Below are 19766 nucleotides of genomic sequence, written 5' to 3' on the forward strand. Positions count from 1 at the left end.
GGGTGAAGCCTCTCCTCCCACAGCTGACCCCTGACTCCCTTCTCCCAGGGACATATGCCGCTAAGAGGAGCTCCCATTGAGTCCACTGAGCCCTTGGCTCCGAGAAGCTTTCACACTGGTAACACATAAGGATCTCTCTGGTTGACACAGTGATGGCTTGTCCCAGGCAGCCACCAGGCTTCCAAATATCAGTGAGTTCCTGGTGTCACTTGTTCTACCGAGAACGTCTGGAAGGGCCCAAAGAAGTTTCCAGAGAAGGAGGCCCAACGAGAAGGTGGAGGGAGAGGTGGGCTGGTGAACTGTGGTCTTTCGGGTCCCTTATGGGTTTGGACAGCGCTTGCTCTGGCCATTCAGTGGGGACCACATAGCATAGCCCACTGGACAGCGAAGCATACAGGCTTAGCAATCAGCACACATCTGCCTCTGTGCCTTTAGTTTTCAACAGAAAACAGTTAACAATATACTACTATCTCATAGGGTTGTCATAAGGAATGACAGAGGTAAGGTAGGGTCTTTAGTGGAGCTTGGCACGTAAGAGTTCTCCAGCAATGGTGGAGATCATTACTATTCTGTTGTTTGGGGAGCTGTTATCCACAGGCTCACGTGGTGGTGCAGCACGGACTCTGGAGCCAGACTGTCTGGATTTGAGTATCAGCTCTGCTACTTTGTAGCTGTGTGAGCTGGTGCGAGTAATTTAACCTCTCTGTGCCTCAGTATTGGTGCCTCAATAATGTCGTCTGTGAACAGGGAGAATAATACCTATCTTAAAGCAATTTGGATGAGGATTAAATAAATCAGTTTATGCAAAAGACAACTATTACAAAATGTTAAATAAGTATTATTATTATTATTACTTGCAGAGGTGGTCAGAGGAAGCGATCCCTGTGTTCTGCATAGAGCGTGTTTGTGAGACTTGTCATGCATTTCTGCCCAGAGCCACACATACACCGTCATGGGGGGCTTAGTTGGCTTGTGCTCCGTATCTGGCCTCGGGATCAGAATTGGCCCTTCTGTTCCTGACGCCAAGGGGGATTAATTTGCCTCACCTTCTTGAGCCAGACCAGGCTGGTCCCCTGGAATGGATCAGGGCGGGAAGAGAAACGTGCACAGGCCCAGGCTCCTAAGATTGTGAGATAGGATAAGAGACACAGAGAAAAAACCCAGCTTGCTCAGGACTGCACTTAGGCAAACTTCATGACTAACCAGAGATCACACATGGGTAGTGTATATATTGCCCTGGCGGGAATAGTTAGTTGGAAGCCTCACCTGAGGGGAGGACATTCTGCCCAGGACCCTCAGTTGGGACTCCAGAGGGGGCTGTTCACCGAGGGGCTCCCCCAGCCAGAGGTTGGATGTTGCGAGTACCTGATTTGATGTGTTAACCCTTCTCTGTTCTTCTCTATACTCTCCCCCTCTTTATGTTTACTCGAATTATTTAATTCCATATATTCCCTTTCCCGTATAATTAATAAAACTTTCCTCCACAAAACAGAAAGCGTAGCTATCGTGAATTACTGTTATTCAGAACATTCTGGAAAGAATTTTGGACATAATAGTAACAGGAAGCTAGAGCTGAATAAATAAGCATTAGCTGTGTAGGATTATGAGGGCACTGACTTGGGTAGGGAGGGACCACGTGGGTTGTTTATTTATTTCATTTATTAATCATCTTGTTTTTGCCCGGGCATTTGGCCAAGGAAAGAGGACGGGGCTTGAAGTTCAGACACAGCTGGGTTTAGAACCCACAAGCTGGTGGCCTTGGACAAGTTCCCTCCCGTGTTGAACCTCAGTGTCCTCATCTGTCAGATGGAGATGATGATGGTATGAACTTCTGGGAGGGGGGCTGTGGTGAGGAATAAATAGCACGCTTGGAAAGCATTCCACTGGGTGCTGGCACCTTCTAGGCACTCTGGAAATTTTAGCCCTATTCTAATGCTGTTACTGCGTACAGGGTCTGCCACACGTGAGCCAGGCAATTGTGACACTGGGTCGCTAACGGGACATCACCTGCTTGGCAAGACCTGCCGAGCTCCGACAACGCACCAGGCACCCTTCCAGGCACCGGGGATGCTGCTGTGAGCAAGACACCCGAGGGTCCTGCCCCCGTGGAGCCGAACGTGCTGGAAATTCCATCGGGGGTCTGAGAAAGGGAATGGAAAAAGACACGAGCATACACCTCTCCTATTTGCTGCAGATGTGCTGGGCTCCTAGGGTGTCCAACGGAGGGAACTCTGACGTGGGTCTTTCTCCATCTGGAGCCTGAATGCGGCAGGCCACCAGGGTCTGCGCCCACGCCTGGAACAAGAGCTCCAGACCCCTATAATTGTAGAGAAAACACTAAGCAAAAATGACATCCAGAAAGCCAGGCCTTTGAGGGAGCCACAGGGCCCCCCCCTGCAGGCCCTACAGACCCAGCCCCCCCGTAGAGTTAGGGCTCAGGGGTGGTGAGGCTGGGTGGGACGGTGTGGGGGGGGGCGGCTGGAAATACCTAGGGGAGCACAGAACGTGGAGTCTTGCTGCCATGGAAAGGCAGCACAGGAAGAGCACAGAATTGTGTCTGCGTCCTGGCACTTCCCGTGTGACTTGAGGCGGCTACTGCTCCTTCCTGGGCCCCTGTTTCCGGACTGCAGGGTGATGTCACCCTCCCCCTGGGCTGTTTGAGAATTAACTGCAGTCCTTCCCATGTGAAAGCTCTAAGAGGAAAGTAGCCAAGAAAACACTTGTTCTGGGACCCGGGGTCGAATATTGCCCCCAACCCCTGCCCCAATACTCACACACGTGCGCGCACACACACACACACACACACACACTCCACAGGGTCTTTCCTTCCCAGAGAGAGCCAGCCTGGGGGCCCCCTCCCCTACCTGGCTTCTCCTGGTCCTGGCCCCATGTTTTCATCTGGCTGATGACAGCCTGTAGGGCTTACTGACTCCTCTCCAGGAGGCTAGGTCAGCAGGATGAGCAGCTGCCTCCCTCAGCTTCCCAAAACGGAAGGCTGGCCTGACCCAGAAACGTAGTGAGAATCTGGGGGCGGGGGCTGGGGGAGGGAGCACATACAACAGGCATGTGGGAGGATCACTGGACAAGACCAGGGGTTCCCAAGTCCCACTGTGTGGCCTTCGGCAAGAGGCTTCACCTCTCTGAGCCATGAGGGTCCACTGAGGTCATAAATAAAGTGTTGGGCACATGGTCTGGTACACAGTCAGTGCTCAGCTAAATGTAAGCCATGACGGTGATTATAAACCGTAGTACAGCAGAGGGGTCAAGAGCCAAACTGCCTAGGTTCGAATCCCAGCTCTGCCACTTAACTGGGTGTGCAGACAAGGGTGAGTCGTGCAATCTCACTGAGACTTGGTTCTCTCAGCAATAAAATGGGGATGATAAAAGTCCTTTCCTTATAGGGCTATAGGGGGATCGCATGTGTTAATATACATAAATTTTAAGTGCTTAGAACAGAACCTGGAGCGTGGAAAGTGCTGGATAAATGCTAATGTTTGCTATTTCTGTTTCCTAGCTGCACACCCTCCCTCCTCTCCTGCTGGCAGCATCCTTGAAATGAGAAGGTGGATGAAGGCTCTGTGGGGTTGTGGGAAGGAGGCCTAGAGAGGAAGGAGTAGGAGGGTCTTCTAGAACGCACCCATCAGCAGACTCACCCATAAATAAACACATAAACACACTAAGCGCTCCACCCGCTCAAATCCACACCCGAACTGCTGGGGACCAAGCCGCCCACCCAGAAACCTCACCCTGGCCCCGGCCCAGGTCCCAGGCAGCACCGGCTTTCTTCTCTGGGTCACACAGTGATTCTCCCCGTTCTGGCTTCAGAGCCAGCCAGCCAGCCTCGCCCCTGCTGTAATTATAGGTGCGCTGAGGCTTCTGTGCCCAGTCATGACGTCAGCCTCAAGCTTCTAGCCTGATGATCTCACTAGAGTCAAGTGGGGACCCAGTCACTCGGGATGGGGGAGCGGGGGCACCTCAGCCTTCCTCTCTCTGCTAGTGGGGGAAGGAGGGTGGGGTCTCTACCAGTCAGCTCAGCACAGACCCTGGCCGCCCCCCCCACCAAGCCCTGTCACCTGGCAGCTGCATACCTGCAAAATGGGGGTGGTGATAACATCCCCGATGTTGTGACGGTTCAACGGGTTGGCATGTGCTCGCCACAGAAGCATAAGGGGAGGCCAAAAATGACAGTAACCATCTATGCTCTCCATAGAATTATTTTTAGCAAACGGCCTCATGCAGGCACTGCTGAACATCAAAACGATTTCTCAACCAATGACTCATTGAATTCCTTAACACCCCCACCCCACCCCACCCCACCCCACCCCACCCCAGGAGGAAGGCAGGGCTGAGACCCTGAAGCCCATGGGGGAGGGAGAGAGGTGGGGGAGAATGGCACGCCCAACTGCCCACCTGTTGTTGGGGACAGATCAAAGTTAGAACCCAAGCTCAAGGGGCTGTTAGGTAGAAGGACGGTTTACAAATTCATTCTCCAAGCTATGGGGGAGGGACAGGGAAGTCTCGAGCAGGTCCTCTGTGGGCTCCCTGTGTCAGACCAGACCGCCTGCCCGGGGTACAGCACCTTCTGATAATTATCATTAACAGTCATGCAGGGCTACCATTGGCTAACACTTCCTGTGATAGTTTCCTCACCTGTAAAATGGGGACAGTGGCACTCCCCTTACCTCCCGGGATTGGTGGTGCCGTTGAAGCCGGTTTAATATTTGGAAAGCACTCAGAACAGGACCCAGCATACAGCAAGCATCATGTAATGGAGAACTCCAAACTGAATACGCGAAAGTGTCAGTCTGCTAAATGTTTTAAGGATGGTTACCTCATGTGTTCCTCATGACACATCCATGCAGTGGCTACTATGGGGTCCATTTTACAGCTGGGAAAACTGACAGCTCACAGGTGGCTGGGGAATAATGTTACTGCTCTCAGAGGACACTGAAGGCAAGTGTCCACGCCGGGTTGTAAGTGGGCATTGCGGCTCAAAGCCACCTGCCTTCAAATGCACTGCGCTCCCAACCCTCTCCCCTGCTTCTGCAGGAGGCAGCAGGCTCTGGGGAAGGTATTACCGAGGGTGACCTGAGCCCTCAGCAGGCAGAGGGTTATTAATAGCCGGCCTTTGCACTGAGAGTGGGGAGGCGGCTCCGGAGCGAGCCCTGGGAGAGGGGGCGGAGCTGAGCCCAGCCGGGAGGGGGGGGGGGGGGGAGGAGAGTGTCCGACTGGCTGGCTGAACTCGGCCCCTCCCCTACCCCTGGGAGCCCAGCTGTTCCCTCAGCGGATTCTCAGGGGCTGGTTCATCACCTCCGAATACTCCTGTGACAGGAGGCGCTCGAAAAACCCGCCTCCAGCCCCAAGCAGCAATAAATAGAAGGCTCTCAGCCCTGAAGAAGCAAGGAGAAGTTTCTAGGCCTGCGTCCCTGGGTTTATTAAGCTCCTGACTCTCCTCTAGACATCTCAGTGGCTCTGGCTGAGAGCCTGGACAGTCTGGGAGGACAGTGACTGGCGGATCTCTGGTGAGGCAGAGCGGAGAGGGGCCCTCTGGAATTCTGCTGGACCAGCCGGTGGTAGCCTTTGGAGTGTCTTTGGGGGCTGGGATCCCAGCCGGGTGCACACCCTCTGTCCTTGGCAGTGGATGGTTCGGCATTTTCTGAAGCAGAAAAATAAGCTCGGAGGGCCAACCCACCCACATCACCTTGCCGTGTGACCTTGGGCAGGTGGCTCCCCCTCTCTGAGCCTCCGTTTCCCCTCCAGCTCAGCAGCCATGGCTGACGGTCAGATGCCCTTCTCCTGCCACCTCCCAAGCCGCCTGCGCAGAGACCCCTTCCGAGACTCATCCCTCCCCTCGCGCCTGCTGGATGATGACTTTGGCATGGACCCCTTCCCGGACGACTTGACTGCCTCTTGGCACAACTGGGCCCTGCCTCGATTCTCCCCAGCATGGCCTGGAACCCTGAGGTCAGGCATGGTGCCTCGGGGGCCCACGGCTGCAGCCAGGTTCGGGGTACCTGCTCAGGGCAGGAGCCCCCCACCCTTCCCTGGGGAGCCCTGGAAAGTGTGTGTTAACGTGCACAGCTTTAAGCCAGAGGAGCTGATGGTGAAGACCAAGGACGGATATGTGGAGGTGTCTGGTGAGTGAGGGGCAGGAGTGAGCAAGAACCCGGGAGAAGGGTGTAGGCCTCAGCCCCGGGAACGGCCAAGAGAATGTTTGTTCCCTTAGAGGGTGAGCTGTGACAGCGTGCCACAGGTGACTTCAGGGCTCAGGAATGCAGGCCACAGAAGTTATCTTTGTGGAAAAGCCTGTGCTCTCCCTGGCTTCCAGGAGACACCTCAACCTGACCCAGTGGCTGGGGGCTTTGAGGGCTGTATCTATCAGTCAGAGCACAGTCAGGGAAGTGGAAACCACGTCACAGGTTTTGACAGAAAAAAAAAATTAATAGAAAGGGTAAGTCAAACAGATAGAGAAGAAATACAAAGACAAGGACGAGATGGGGCACAGTGTCACAGCACAGCCTAGAAGAGTGTGTTAAGTGCTGTGCCACGATAGAGCTAATGGTCAGCGCAGGTTTCAAGAGGAATGGGGCCCCTTGTTCCAGATAAGGGCGCTGAGGCCTGACAGTCACTATGAGGATACTAATTGGGACCTTGAATGAACATTTACTCTCTGCTAGGCACCGCACTCCGCCCTTTACCTGTAGCATCTCAGTGAAGGCAACCAGAGGAGGTGGGGCCTGTTTGTCTCCTGTTTTCACAGATGAGGAAACTGAGGCACAGAAAGCTGAAAGTAACTTGTCCAAGGCCGCCCGGATTCAAACTCCGGCTGTCTTGGGAATTGGGAGGCCAGAAGAGATTTGATGATTTATTGAGCACCTACTAGGTACCAAAAACTGGACTAAGACTCTTAGATTCCTTCTTCCAAGTAATCCTCATTCCGGCCCTGAGAAGCAGGGCTGTCTGCTCCCATTTCACAGCTGAGGAGGCTGAGGCCCAAGCGGAACTTGTCCGAGGTCACGCCATGAGTCAGCAGCAGGAAGAGTCTAGGCCTGCCCAGGACGCCAGGCCTGGGGTCCTTGCCGCCACATCCCAGCCTGGGAGAAAGGAGGAGGAGACAGGAGACTCAGTCCCTGCTGGGCAGGGGAACAGCTTTCTCTCTCTTCCCTCCCAATTAACACTCCATTAAAAAGAGTGTGTTCCCGGCACAGGCTGGCAGGCCAGAGAATCAATAAAAGCCATTGCGAGGCAGGCTGGGCGGATACAAGCCCTGGCGGGGCAGGAGGCGTGTAGGGGGAGTTTTCAAAGCCTCCCAGGGCAGAATTGTAAACATCAGAGGCTCTGCCGGGGGTGGTGGGCCAGGAGACACGCTGGGGCCATGTGCGGATGGAGGGGTTCAGCCAGGGCGTTCCGAGTTGGCTGGTGGCCAGGCCTGAGTTCTGAAAGTGGCTGTGCCACACTAACCAGCAGGATGCACAGAATGTTTATCTTTCCCGTGCTGTGTTTCCTTATCTGGAAATCGGGGTTCTGGTGCATGAGGATTGTTGTATTAAATGAGCTGACGGGGGTCAAGTGCGGACAAGGGTTCAGTATTGTTATTGCTGTGATGCTGCTGTTATTAAAATGCTGGGCACAGAGCAAGGCCCCAATACACCATAGATCGTAGATGTTCTTTGAGACCTGGGTTCAAATCCCGACACTGCCCGATGGAAGACTGCTCAGAAAGTCTTCTCACTGTTCTGAGCCTCAGTTGTCTTATCTGCAGAATGGGGATCATGATAATATCTCTCCTGCAGATCTGTAGAGAAGATTAAATGTGAGCTGACAATATATGATAATAAATGCAGAGAGTCTGTAAAATGGAGCTAATAATAGTGTCTGCCTGGCACTCTGTAAACGATTATTATCACCACCTCTCCCGTCTCTGGTTTTCATTCGGATTCCAGAGTCTTCCACCCTTGGTTGGAGGTGCCCCCGTGCCCTCTGGCCCCTCCAGGAGACCCCTGAAGTATATCTCCCCCATTCTCTTCCTTTCTACGTGCTTCTTTAAAAAAAAAATTTTTTTTTAATGTTTATTTATTTTTGAGAGAGACAGAGTGTGGGAGGGGGAGGGGCAGAGAGAGAGGGAGACACAGAATCTGAAACAGGCTCCAGGCTCTGAGCCGTCAGCACAGAGCCCGATGCAGGGCTCGAACTCACGAACCGTGAGATCATGACCTGAGCTCAAGTCAGATGCTTAACTGACTGAGCCACCCAGGTGCCTTTCTAGATGCTTCTTAACAGGTGGGTTCTGGCAGCTCCAGGCTGAGATCTCAGCTAAGCACCTTACTAATGCAGTGGCATTGAATGGCATGGAGCCTCAGTTTCCATATTTGTAGAATGGGGTGGTTGGGTGCTTCAATAAGACAGACAAAGACTTTTTAGGTTGTAAAATGCCTCATAGGTATGTACTTAGCACCCTCAGCTTGACAGAATCCAAATCCCCTGAAAGTACGTATAGAGACTCTCATAAAATGGATATGAAATCAGATTGATATCAGGGTTCCATTTAAAATCAGCTCCAATCTTTTATCCTATATCTCATAATGACAGACCTATTCTTCTTCAAGCACTCGGTGTAGGCACTGTGCTAAATGCCTACAAATGTTGGCTCCCAGGTTCCTCATGTGGACTTGCAAGGAAATATAGGTAGGTTTGTGACACCCACTTTACAAGGAGGAAATTGAGGCTCAGAGAGAGTAACTCACCTGAGACCCCCTGGTCCTCCATGGCAACGTCTGAAATTCAAAGCCAGGCCTGCTGAGACAGTTCCGAGTCAGGATGGCTGCATTTTCTTCTGATTGTGCAGCCTTGGGCAAATCCTCCCATGTCCTGGGCTTCAGTTTTACTGTTGGCCTTAGGTCTTAGGAGGAGTTGAACTAAATCAGTATTTGCCAAACAGTACATTTTAAGATATCACGAGGCACCTGAGAAATGGAAGGAAGGCGGTACAGATTTTTAAAAGGTGCCAGAGAAAACAAAATTATAAACAGGTCTCCTTACTGCAGGACTTATCAGAGCTTTGATTTGCTACATTAATGTAGTTTATGGCTCTCTGGAGACAGCCCTGTCTTATCTGACCATATATGAGTGTGTAGTTCCAGGCAAGTGTTTGGAAAATGCTAGACTAGATGCTTTCCATGATGCTTATACACCCCAACTTGCACCCTGCAGCCCGCAGCCAAGAAATGTTCTCTTCATGGGCCACTGGGCCCAGCCCTGGCCAAGAAGAAACTGGAAAACCCAGAGGCCTTATTCCTACCCCCTCTCCTTAATCCCAGGGCCTCTGCCTCCCCTGGAAACAGCACCTTCTTTCTTTAGCTGGGCCAATGGCTTTCCCTGAAGTGCTGATCCCTGCTTCTTGGCACCTACACTTCTCTGAGGCATGTTGAAAAACTAGCAGCCGTTAGGGGCCTCTGGCTTGCCCTGCCTCCAGATGAGTTCTTTTTTTTAAAAAGAATCATAATTACTTTTTTCTGTTTACGAAAATAAAATATTTCCACGGTAGAAAACATGGCTAGGAAAGCAAAATAAGAAATTAAAAATCACTCATAATCCTTAAGCTGCCCCAATAAATAGATATTCAAATAATATGCAAATTAAGCTTCAAGATGAGCCTCTGGTAGCAGCATCCACTTTCAACCAGGCTCCTCTTTATGGAAATCTTGGAGCTGCCCCTGCTCAGAGATCCTCCCCTCCCCAACCCCAATACCCTATTTTCAGGGCCTGGACAGGGAAGCTTAGCCTTTCAGGAGTAGTCCTTTCTCCAAACATCAAAAGAAGCCACAAGCCTTCGCCTTCACACAATATTTTTACCACTTACAAAGCAGTCCTGTGACTCATTTTCATTTGCTGCTCACAGCAACCCCCAAATTAGGAAGCTATTGTCACCCCCATTTTAGAGAAGAATAAACTGAGGCTCAGAGAAGAGTAGAGATGGGCTAGAAAGTGTTAGAGCAGAGACTGAAATCCAAAACCCAAATACCTTTGCTCCAGCACTCCGAGCTGTGTGACCTTGGGCATATCACTTAACCTCTCTGAACTTCCGTTCCCCATCCACAAAATGGTAATAATGAGAGTCCCTGCTTTCTAAGGTTGTCACGAAAATTAAAGGAGTCGCTATTAGTAAGGGGCTGGGACAGTGGCTCACACCAAGAAAGCGCTGTATAAGAGTTTGTTATTCCTTATTATCCCCAGGACACCAGCGGTGCAAAAGGGCTGAGTCAGAGGCACTGGCCAGTCCCCAGGGGAAGCAGGCCTCTCTGGAGGCCCAGGCTCTGGTGGGGGGAGGGTGTCAGAGAACAGACAGTGCTCCTGGGCCACAGGCCCGGTTAGGGCTGGACAGTTGGCACTCACGGATTTGGCGGGCCCAAATCAACTCTCCCAGGGGCAGCGCGTTCAAAGCATAGCATGTTCTGGGTAACCAGACAGTGGACCCCTTTCCACCCAGCCCGTGAGAGAATAAATTGATGCAACCTTTCCTAAGGGCAATCTGGCAATACAGAGCAAGTCTCAGAAATTCTAGAACTTAGAATTTATCCTAAAGATGTCATCAGGCCAGATGCAAAGATCCAGCTGTGAGAATGTGTGGTGCCGTGAGGTTCTCTCTAAGGTCAGATACCATCTCACTGCCCAAAAAGCCAGGGATTGGCTAAATGAACTTAGGGATCCCTACAGCGGAACGCTGCGCAGCCGTTAAAGAAATCACATTGCCGAAGAATATTTGGCAAGACGTGGAGAAATGATTATAATGTGTTGGCAAGAGATAACAGTTTTGAGCATAACGCGCAATATGATCCCATTTCCTAAAATCTGCGATATGTATCTATCCTATATAACACTTATGTCCATAGAAAGAAAAGTCTGGAGCGTATACAAAAAATGTGGTCTTGTCGCAGTGATGGGAGGACAGGTAGTTTTGATCATTTATTTCAGCATTTTCTACATTTTCTAGCATACACATGTATTATCTTACAGTCAGAGCAAAGTCAGTAGTAAAGAAATTAGGAATAATGAAAAAGCAATTGATAACATAATCGCCTATAAATCGTCAGTTTTTTTAAGACTGGGGCTGCCAAAAAAAAAAAAAAAAAATCCCACGAGGTGATTTATACTCTGGATTCCACAGCTTCTCAGAAGGGTGTCCCCGTGGAAATGAGGGTTCTTGGCCTGGGAATGTGGCCCCACAGATGAGGAACAAATAAAGATAGGAGCTTAAAGACTCCTCCCTGCCCTAATCCGGTTTGTTTAAAGAGAAGTTAGAGACTCTCCCCATTAAAAAAATTAATAAAAAAGGAGTAAGGAGCAGTCAATAGGCTCAGAAGTTGCTATGTAAATTGAAGGTGATAGCCAGTTTGGGCCCAAACCTTCTTATCTTTTCTCTTCCTCAGGTAAGGAAACAGCCCCACCCCTGCTACCCTCTAGAAGGTGGGGCAGGTGGAATTTCAAATCTGTGGTGTCTAAGGTGTCATTTCTTAAAGAAAGCCCTCTTTCGAGAGTCTGGGTGGGTTTTTTCTGTTTTGTTTGTTTGTTTGTTTGTTTTAGCAGATTGAAACATTATTTCCAGGCAGTTCGTCCAGTTTTAGGTAGAGATAATGTGGCTCAAAGAGCTAATTTCAGGCTGGAACAGGCAGAGGGGCATCAGACCCGCAGCCCTCGGTGTAGACTCAGAGGGAGCTGGTTCAGAGCTCAGGCCTGCCGTACACCTGCTGGGTGACCTTGGACCCATCACTGGGCCTCAGTTTCCACATCAGTAACCAAGGGGGAAAGAAGCCCACCTTCAGAGCTAGGAAAGACTCTGTGCGTCGTAAAGTCAACTGGGTGGCAGACTAGGGCTCAGCATGCGACCCCACTTCTTTTCTACCACCCCTCCTGGGATGTTAGCTTCAGGGTTCGACTGGCTGGTTAGGGGAAAGGGCCCAGAGGCAAGACTTAAAAGATACAACATGTGGTTCAGTTTCCGTGATTTCCTAAATCTAACTTGTAATTGCCTACAAACCACCGTCTAGGCCTCCTGTCTGGTCCGTCGTCTTAGCTCATCTTTACGACAGCCTCGGCTCAGGGGGGTCCGTTTAGTAGACGAGGGACCAGAGAGGCTCAGAAAACTGGTGTCTCTAGACTGACCCCAAGTCAAACGGCGAGGCAGGGGCAGGGGCAGGATTCGAACCCAAGTCTGAGTCCTGACCAAAGTCTGGGGGACATCGATGCTTACGCGTGGCATTCCGCTCTCTTCTAGGCAAACATGAAGAGAAGCAGCAAGAAGGTGGCATCGTTTCCAAGAACTTCACGAAGAAGATCCAGTAAGTGCCCTGGCGGCGTGGGTTCCAGGGTGAGGGTGGAGGAGTGGGTAGGGCCTGGGACCCAAGATCTGGAGCGTCTCCATCTTGGGCATCTCTCTTTCCAGACGAGCCCCAGTGAGGGAATTGAACCCTCACACCTAAAGGGGAGAAAGTGTCACAGCAAACCTGCCGTAGGGTCCCGGAAGAGGTTACGTAGATCATGCCGTCACACCTGGGCTCAGTGCCCCGCGAGGCGGGAAGTTAACAATGTCACTTTACAGATGAAGAGCCCGAGAATTAGAGAAGCAAAATGATTTGTCTGTGATTCCGTGAAAATCGAGGCACTCACCCCGTGGCACGCTTGAGGGAGGATCTCCACCACCATCAAGAAAGACCCTCCCTTGGTGCCCGAGTGCCCAGTGGATTCTTTCAAAGGGTGCCTGCTCTAAGTGTCCCACCGCGGGAGAGCGTGCGCCTTCCCTACGGTATCCACAGGAATGAAGGCAGAACTTGTCCTGACATTGTTATTTCCTCCTGGGAGGGGTTAGGAGGCTGAGAGGTTGGGACATGTGAAGGGTGGGTTTTGCTGAGGGCTGTGGGAAGGGCTGAGTCGGGGGAATCATGGGAGCGGCCGGAAGACCACCAGGCTGGGCCAGTGAATCGAAGCCACACCGGGGCCCTAAGGACGATGCCTGTAGGGAGGGAGACGACAGCCGGGTGCTGCTGGTAAACACCTCTTCCCTGTACTCAGCAGTTGTCCACTGCGTGCACTCTGGCTCCAAAGCCCTGTCCCAGTCAATGCCTTTAGTCTTTGCAGCGGGCAGAAGAGACATTACCCTCCTTGTTTGTCGTGGAAACTAAATTCCCAGAGGTGTAAGGGGCTACCTAAGGTCCTTACGGTTAGAATTTAGCCCCAAACCGATCCCTGAACTCGGTTCAGTGCTCGTGCCCCGGAGCAAAGGATGCCCTTTCTTCACCTGTAAAAGGGATGGGGGTGGATCTTGATTCCGGAATCCGCCGACTGAAAATGAAAGGAGATCAGAGCACCGCCACCAGCACCCAGCTGGTCCTCATAAGTGGCAGGCTATTATTACTATCATTGGTGTGGTTATGGAGTCTCAACTCCACCCTCGGCCCTGGCCAAAATGTCCTGGTCTGGAGAGATTGCACCAGCTGAATTCTGAGGCTTCCTTCAGCTCGGGGATTCTGCAGTCATGTCTCTCCTGCCGTGTGCCCATTCCTGACCTGCCCGGCGCCTCTGAGTTCTTAGAAGCCCATGGACGCTTCCCAGTAAGGCAAACAGCTAACTGTTTCTCTTTGCGCTCGCTGGCTCGCCTGCCATCCCCAAGACCCACACCTCTTCCTGGCACAGCGGCCAGATCACATGCTGCTGAGAGGGAGAGGGGGGAAAAGAAGGGGGGACAAGTGCGGGGGAGCTGATGTTTCTTTGAAGAGACTCAAATAAGGTCTCAGGATGGAGTCACCGACAGGGCAACTCCGTGGAAGGGATTGAGCTGGAAAGAAGTCAGCGGGTTCATCATCTTTTAAAAACGTGGATTTCCCCATCTCTGATGCCTCCGGGAAACAGCTTGCTGGGGTGATTTGACCAATAGAAATGTTTAAAGTTTCTCAAGGCACAGGCTGCTATTCGGCTGGGGTCCAGCAGCCGAGCTGAGCTTCTTGTTATAATATTGGGCTAGCTATTGTCTTGAGCCCCACAAGTGCCCTCCCTGCCAACCTGGCCTTCCTGACCCTGTCCCTGGGATCCTCTGAGCCTCCCCACATGCCAACAACAGGGGGTCCCCAGGACCCTCCTCCATCCCTATGCCATGTATCCACCCATTCTGTCTGGTCATTGTCCAGCTGTGCCAGTTGCTAAATATTTTGAAGCTCACCTCTGGGTATAGGGAGACCTGGCTCCATGATAAAGAAAGTGGGTAACTTAGAACAACCAGCTGAACTGCTCTGAGCTTCTGTCCCCGCGTTTCCTCTGGACCAAGTTGTGATGGGGAATCAGAACATGTGTGTCAAACATTCAGCACAGGGTAAAGACTCAGTGTTCAGTCTGTGAGGACTAATATTATTTTTTAAAACTCTGCAAGGCTGGAGTCACATGAGAGCAGCTGGGACCTCCCGGGACCCCCTGGCTCTGCCCAGGCTCTAGACACCAGAGATGGCCCTGGCCCACTCTCAGGAGGCTCCATTGACTCTCCCCAGAAAAACTCTGGTCATCAGAGAACAGGGGGAAGTTCCTTCAGCCAGAATGAGATCCTTGGAGTTTTCCACCCAGGCAGGATGCTACAGCTGTTTGTCTTAGCCATGACTAGGAAATTCATCCCAACACATCCATCCCCGTGTGAAAGGCGCCATGTTGATTGGATGAGGGGGTGCAGGAGAGATCTTGTGGGTTGGGAGCAGGGCAAGACTGTAGATGGGATCTTTCCATAGCCAATTTGAATGTAAGGACAGGAAGCAGGGGACGCAGGAAGTCATTGATGGAGGATGCTCAAAGTCAAAGCAAACTTTCGGTCCCTGCTCTCCATCTTCCCAGGTATCTGTTTTGCTATTTACTGACACCTGTAATGTGTCAAGAGCCATAAGAGGGGTATAGGTGTAATATTTCACCTGTAAAAGAATCCTGTGGAGCCAGTGTTATTAAGTCCATCTTGCGGATGAGAAAACTGATGTTCAGAGGGATGTTGGAATTCCACAAAGGTCACACAGCTAGTGATGAGCCAGGTCTGGGATTCAAACACAGATCTCCCCACCTTCAAAGCCTATGACCTTCCTGCCCGGGTAGGGGAAACTGGATTGCAGTCATTTGAAGACCATCTTCAACTACTCTCTGCTTTATGTGTTTACATTCCCATATTATTAGTTGCTTAAGACTTCTTTCCTTTTTGATCAGGTTGCTTTTGAGAAAGTTAAAGTACTACTACTAATATGTTCACTGAAGAAGGCAGTCATAAAACAAACCCAATGAAAGAAAAATGTGGATAAGTTCCAACTAGATAGCATTACCTGCTTAAGGGTTTAAGCTTTAGATCAGCTCTGTCTCTGTTAAAAAGCGACAATAGCAAGGGATAGAGGCTAACAGCTTTAAAGATCATGGTAACACTTAGCTGAGATGTTCATTTGGATGCAAATGGAAGGATTGAGAGAGAATGGAAGAAGAATAATTTTCCCACCATGGTGGTTCAACATATAGGTCACCTGGTGAGAGACCTTGAACAAGTCTATTTTTATCTCTGGGTCTCAGTTTCCCCATATGTAATATGAGAGCACTGTTCTGAACAATCAAGAAGATTCTTTTAGGCTCAGACATTTTTTAGTTTGGTGATACCACAATGTGTGCTAAAATATTCACAGCCATCCAGGTTCCCATTTAAATGGTCAGTGACCATAGTAACAATGTAGAGGCTAACATTTATTGAGCACTTAGGGTATGCCAGGCACTGGGCTAAGCCCTTTGCTTTCATTATCCCATGTAATTCTCCCAGACAGGAACTGTTAACCCACTTTTCATATAAGGACGTAGGTTCAGAGAGGCTAGATCACTAGTCCAAGGTCACACAGTCAGCAAGAGTCAGAATTCAAACTCAGATCTGCCTGCCTGCAAGGGCCATGCTCTAGACCATGGCTGCCCTGCCCCATTGCACCAGGTGTGCTACGGGTTAGCATGTAAATAGTTAAACGGAGTCGGCCCATCCCCAGCAGTGGGAGGGAGGTCCAGACTTTTGGCCTTGTCTGTGCTTCAAGTTTGACTTGGTGCCTGCCCAAGTTCCCTCTTTTTCTTCCATCCTTCCCAGAAGGCCCCTTGTTAATCTCCGTGGCTCTAATTTGGCAGGAGTCTCCTGGGTAGATTCCACTCATGCGGCTACATGTTACTACTCACAGAGAAAACTCCCCAGCCCCTTCAGGAAGGATCCTGCCCTGGCCAGGAATGGATCTGCCTCATTTCTTGGTTCTGTCATCAAAACCCCTGCGTTTATAGCAGGCAGAGTCTTCCCGGACCAATGGAAAGATCTATGCTGATTGACCCTCCTAGCTTCCCTACCATAATCCTTTTCTCAAAAGTCTGGTGCCAGAGGATGCAGTAGAGCAGAGCATCATGGCTTTGGAGACCAAGATTCCAATTCCATTTCCATATGCTTCTTACCAGCAGCGTGACCTCGGGCAAATCGCTTCACGTCTCTGTCTTCAATTTCCTTGTCTATAAATCGGGACGGTGAGGGATTATTGTTAACAACTAAATGAGATGATATGCAGGTGAAGGTCATAGTTTCCATCATCTTTATTTATAATGGCATCCCAGTGAGGCCATGAACATGTTCTCACAATACCAGTAGTTTGATGAAGGAACCATGTCTCAAGATTGCCTCATTTACCCAAAACGATCCAAAGAATTATAATATATAGCTTCAGAACTGGAACCAGAGTTGGATTCAGAAATCCTGTCTTTGATGTTCTCACTCACTGAACATGTCACTTGATCTCCCCAAGTCTCTGTTAAATGTTTTATGCAACAGGCATATTAATTCCTACCTATTAGCCATTGGAGGATCATTATAAAGTTCTAGCCAGGCAATGCCTATAAATGTGTTTTGAGAACAAAGCAATTATGACCTGCCAAGAGCTACTTCAGATGTGACCCAAATCAAGGCTCATTCTTTTTTTTTTTTTTTAAGTTTATTTATTTACTTTGAGACAGAGAGAGAGAGAGCACAAGCAGGTGAGGGGCAGAAAGAAGAAAAGACAGAATCCCAAGTAGGTTTCCCACTATCAGCACAGAGCCCAATGCGTGGCTTGAACTTACAAACTGTGAGATCATGACCTGAGCTGAGATCAAGAATCAGACGCTTAACCGACTGAGCCACCCAGGCGCCCCTCAAGGCTCATTCTAAGCATCATAGAGTAGCTTACTGTGCGACCATCCTGTTCCATCAGTAATTCACCAATAACGCGTTCTCAGCAGGCACGTGGCAGATGAAAATGTGTTGCCTGCTGTGACACCTTACCTATGTTCTACAAAGGGAGGGGAGTGGTGGCCATTTCTGCCAGCAGCCAGTCCAGTGTGAGTAGAGAGACCTCAACCAAGGATCAAATATCTGGGCCCCAGGGACCTTTTAAGTTACTGTTCGAACACCACTTTACCATTTGCAAAGCATGTTCAGACTCTGTCTCACTTCAAATACTATACAATTTTAATATTACTATCTCCCTTTGCAGATGAGGAAATTAACTCAGAGCAATTGAGTGACCTTCCCAAGATCATACAGCTAGAAAAGGGCAGAGCCAGGATTCAAACCCAGCGTTGTATGCCTTAAGAGCCCAAATTCATATCAGAAACATTTTCTTTTGGGGCATCTGGGTGGCTCAGTTGGTTAAGCGTCCGACTCTTGGTTTCAACTTAGGTCATGATCTCACGGTTCGTGAGTTTGAGCCCCACGTGGGGCTCTGAGCTGACAGTGCGGAACCTGCTTGGAATTCTCTCTCCCCCTCGGCCCCTCCCCTGCTCACGCTGTCTCTCACTCTCTCTCTCAAAATAAATAAAGTTAAGAAAACTTTTCTTTCAAGTGAAAAAAAAGAATGTTTAAGCTATATTAACAATAATACATGAATAGTATCTTGTGCTTCTTTCTCCTAGGCTTCCTGCAGAGGTGGATCCTGTGACAGTTTTTGCCTCGCTTTCCCCAGAAGGCCTGCTGATCATCGAAGCCCCCCAGGTCCCCCCTTACTCACCATTTGGAGAGAGCAGTTTCAACAACGAGCTTCCCCAAGACAGCCAGGAAGTCACCTGTTCCTGAGACCCCAGTCTTGGTCCATCTTTATCCCTCCCCAACTGCAGGGCTTCTCTGTATTCCAGAGTACATTACTTTAGCTGAATTCATAGATTTAGTGACTAAAATGTTAGGGGTGGGGGTGGACTGACCACGGACTCCCTGGATAGCGTAGTAGTAGGTTTTTCCACAGGACGGTACAATTGGCAGGGTCCTGCTCAATTGCATTAGGCCAAAATGCTGGGAGATTGTTTCTTTACCTTTTCTATCATGATGAAAATGTTGCACATTCTATAGCTGCAGAACAGATAGAAGGGGACATGACATTTCACACTGAATCTTACCTTGCAGCTAATGCAAAAGGTTGCTTTTCTCTGGGGACCTCCCTGTCACCCAGATTCCTATTCTGGGCTGCTGGTTTCCATGCCTGCTCCATGGTTTGGTTGATGGAGCCCACTGGCTCACCCCACTGTGTTTCTGCAGCCCTGGTCTACAAAGGGGTATAGATAGGTCTTACATCCCCATATGGGATTTATCCAACAACCACATGAAAACAGTGCCTTCTGCTCTTCACCCAGGCATTTATAGCATGTTCCCAAGTTGGCACTCCCTGAGGACTCTGGAAACCGATGTATTCTCTGGCTAGAGTCTCCCCTTTCTCGTGCCTCCTATGTCCAATTTGGGATTTTTACAGAGGGGGCTGTCTCCAAACAGCTCCACCAGGAACCAAGCAAAGGCCAGACAGACTGGCAGGCAGGCTAGTGGTATTGTGTATATGAGTGAGATGTGTGTGTCATTGTTATTTGAATTGTGCTGTTGTTTAGGGGGGAATTAACAGTAAATAATAATAATAATAAAAAAAAGGAGCTGATGTTCTTAGCTTTGTGTGCTTCTTTTGATGACAAACTAAATGCTATGCCACTTAGATACCCAATATTAGGAATGCTTGCGGCTGCAAGCAGTGATACTCAACGAGGAGTGGTTTAAATGACATAAACATCTGTGTCTAACTTTGTAAGAAGTCTAGGGGTGAGTGATTTCAGAGCTATTTTTTCAGTTTTTATGCCACCAAGAGCGCAGAGATCTTCTTCTTCTGCCATCTCTGACAGGTCTACAAGATCTGCCCTCATGTTTGCAAGATGGCTGCAGCAGCTCGTCATCTCATCTTCACATGACAACACATAGAAAGAAAAGGTGGGGGTAAAAAAAAGGTCTTCTCCTCTGACTTTCTTTTTTATAAGTGCACAAGATATTTTCCAGAAGCTCTTAGAAGACTTTTTTTTTAATCTCATTGACCAAAACTGGGCCACATGCTCTATCCCTGGAGCCAATCCCATTTAATCCCCATGACAACCCTGAGAAGTAGACATCCATTTTGCAATGAAAAAGCTGATGCTAAGTGGCTTTGGAAAGTCACAGGATAACAACAGAACTTGAACCTAGATGTTTGCTTTTGGAAGAGTTAACGAGGCGCTCCTGGGCTGATTTTCAAGGGCATCTCTAAACCCACAAATGACAGCGGAAGTCAGTGAACATTTCCCGAGCACCTACTTGCTGAGTCCTGTGCTAGGAGCCAAGCATATAGTAAACAATGAGCCACAATTTCTGCCCATAGGAGCTCACGGATCCGTAACAAACAGGCAGATAAAAGCATGCCTGTCCCTCACTTAAC

The 19766-nt window shown here is 49.8% G+C and overlaps 1 protein-coding gene and 1 long non-coding RNA gene across 3 annotated transcripts; one reads left to right on the forward strand and one right to left on the reverse strand.

The window, feature by feature from the left end:
* Positions 1–9728, reverse strand: LOC106971702 (uncharacterized). Of its 2 annotated transcripts, none has more exons than XR_008291457.1 (4): positions 8745–9728; positions 4683–7795; positions 4089–4242; positions 1–2317 (listed from the first exon to the last, which is right to left on the reverse strand). It is a non-coding gene; the product is annotated as an uncharacterized LOC106971702 (long non-coding RNA). The 2 variants fall into 2 exon arrangements; XR_001429722.3 differs by having other exon boundaries at positions 4089–4245.
* HSPB8 (heat shock protein family B (small) member 8) lies at positions 5757–18973 on the forward strand. Its single transcript, XM_015068574.3, has 3 exons — positions 5757–6137; positions 12272–12335; positions 17962–18973. The coding sequence occupies exons 1-3, from the start codon at positions 5771–5773 to the stop codon at positions 18119–18121; spliced, it is 591 nt and encodes a 196-aa protein (XP_014924060.1). The 5' UTR covers positions 5757–5770; the 3' UTR covers positions 18122–18973.
* Positions 18974–19766: the final 793 nt, after the last annotated feature.

Source organism: Acinonyx jubatus, chromosome D3 (assembly GCF_027475565.1).
Source record: "Acinonyx jubatus isolate Ajub_Pintada_27869175 chromosome D3, VMU_Ajub_asm_v1.0, whole genome shotgun sequence".
In the NCBI taxonomy this organism is placed as follows: Eukaryota; Metazoa; Chordata; class Mammalia; order Carnivora; family Felidae; genus Acinonyx; species Acinonyx jubatus.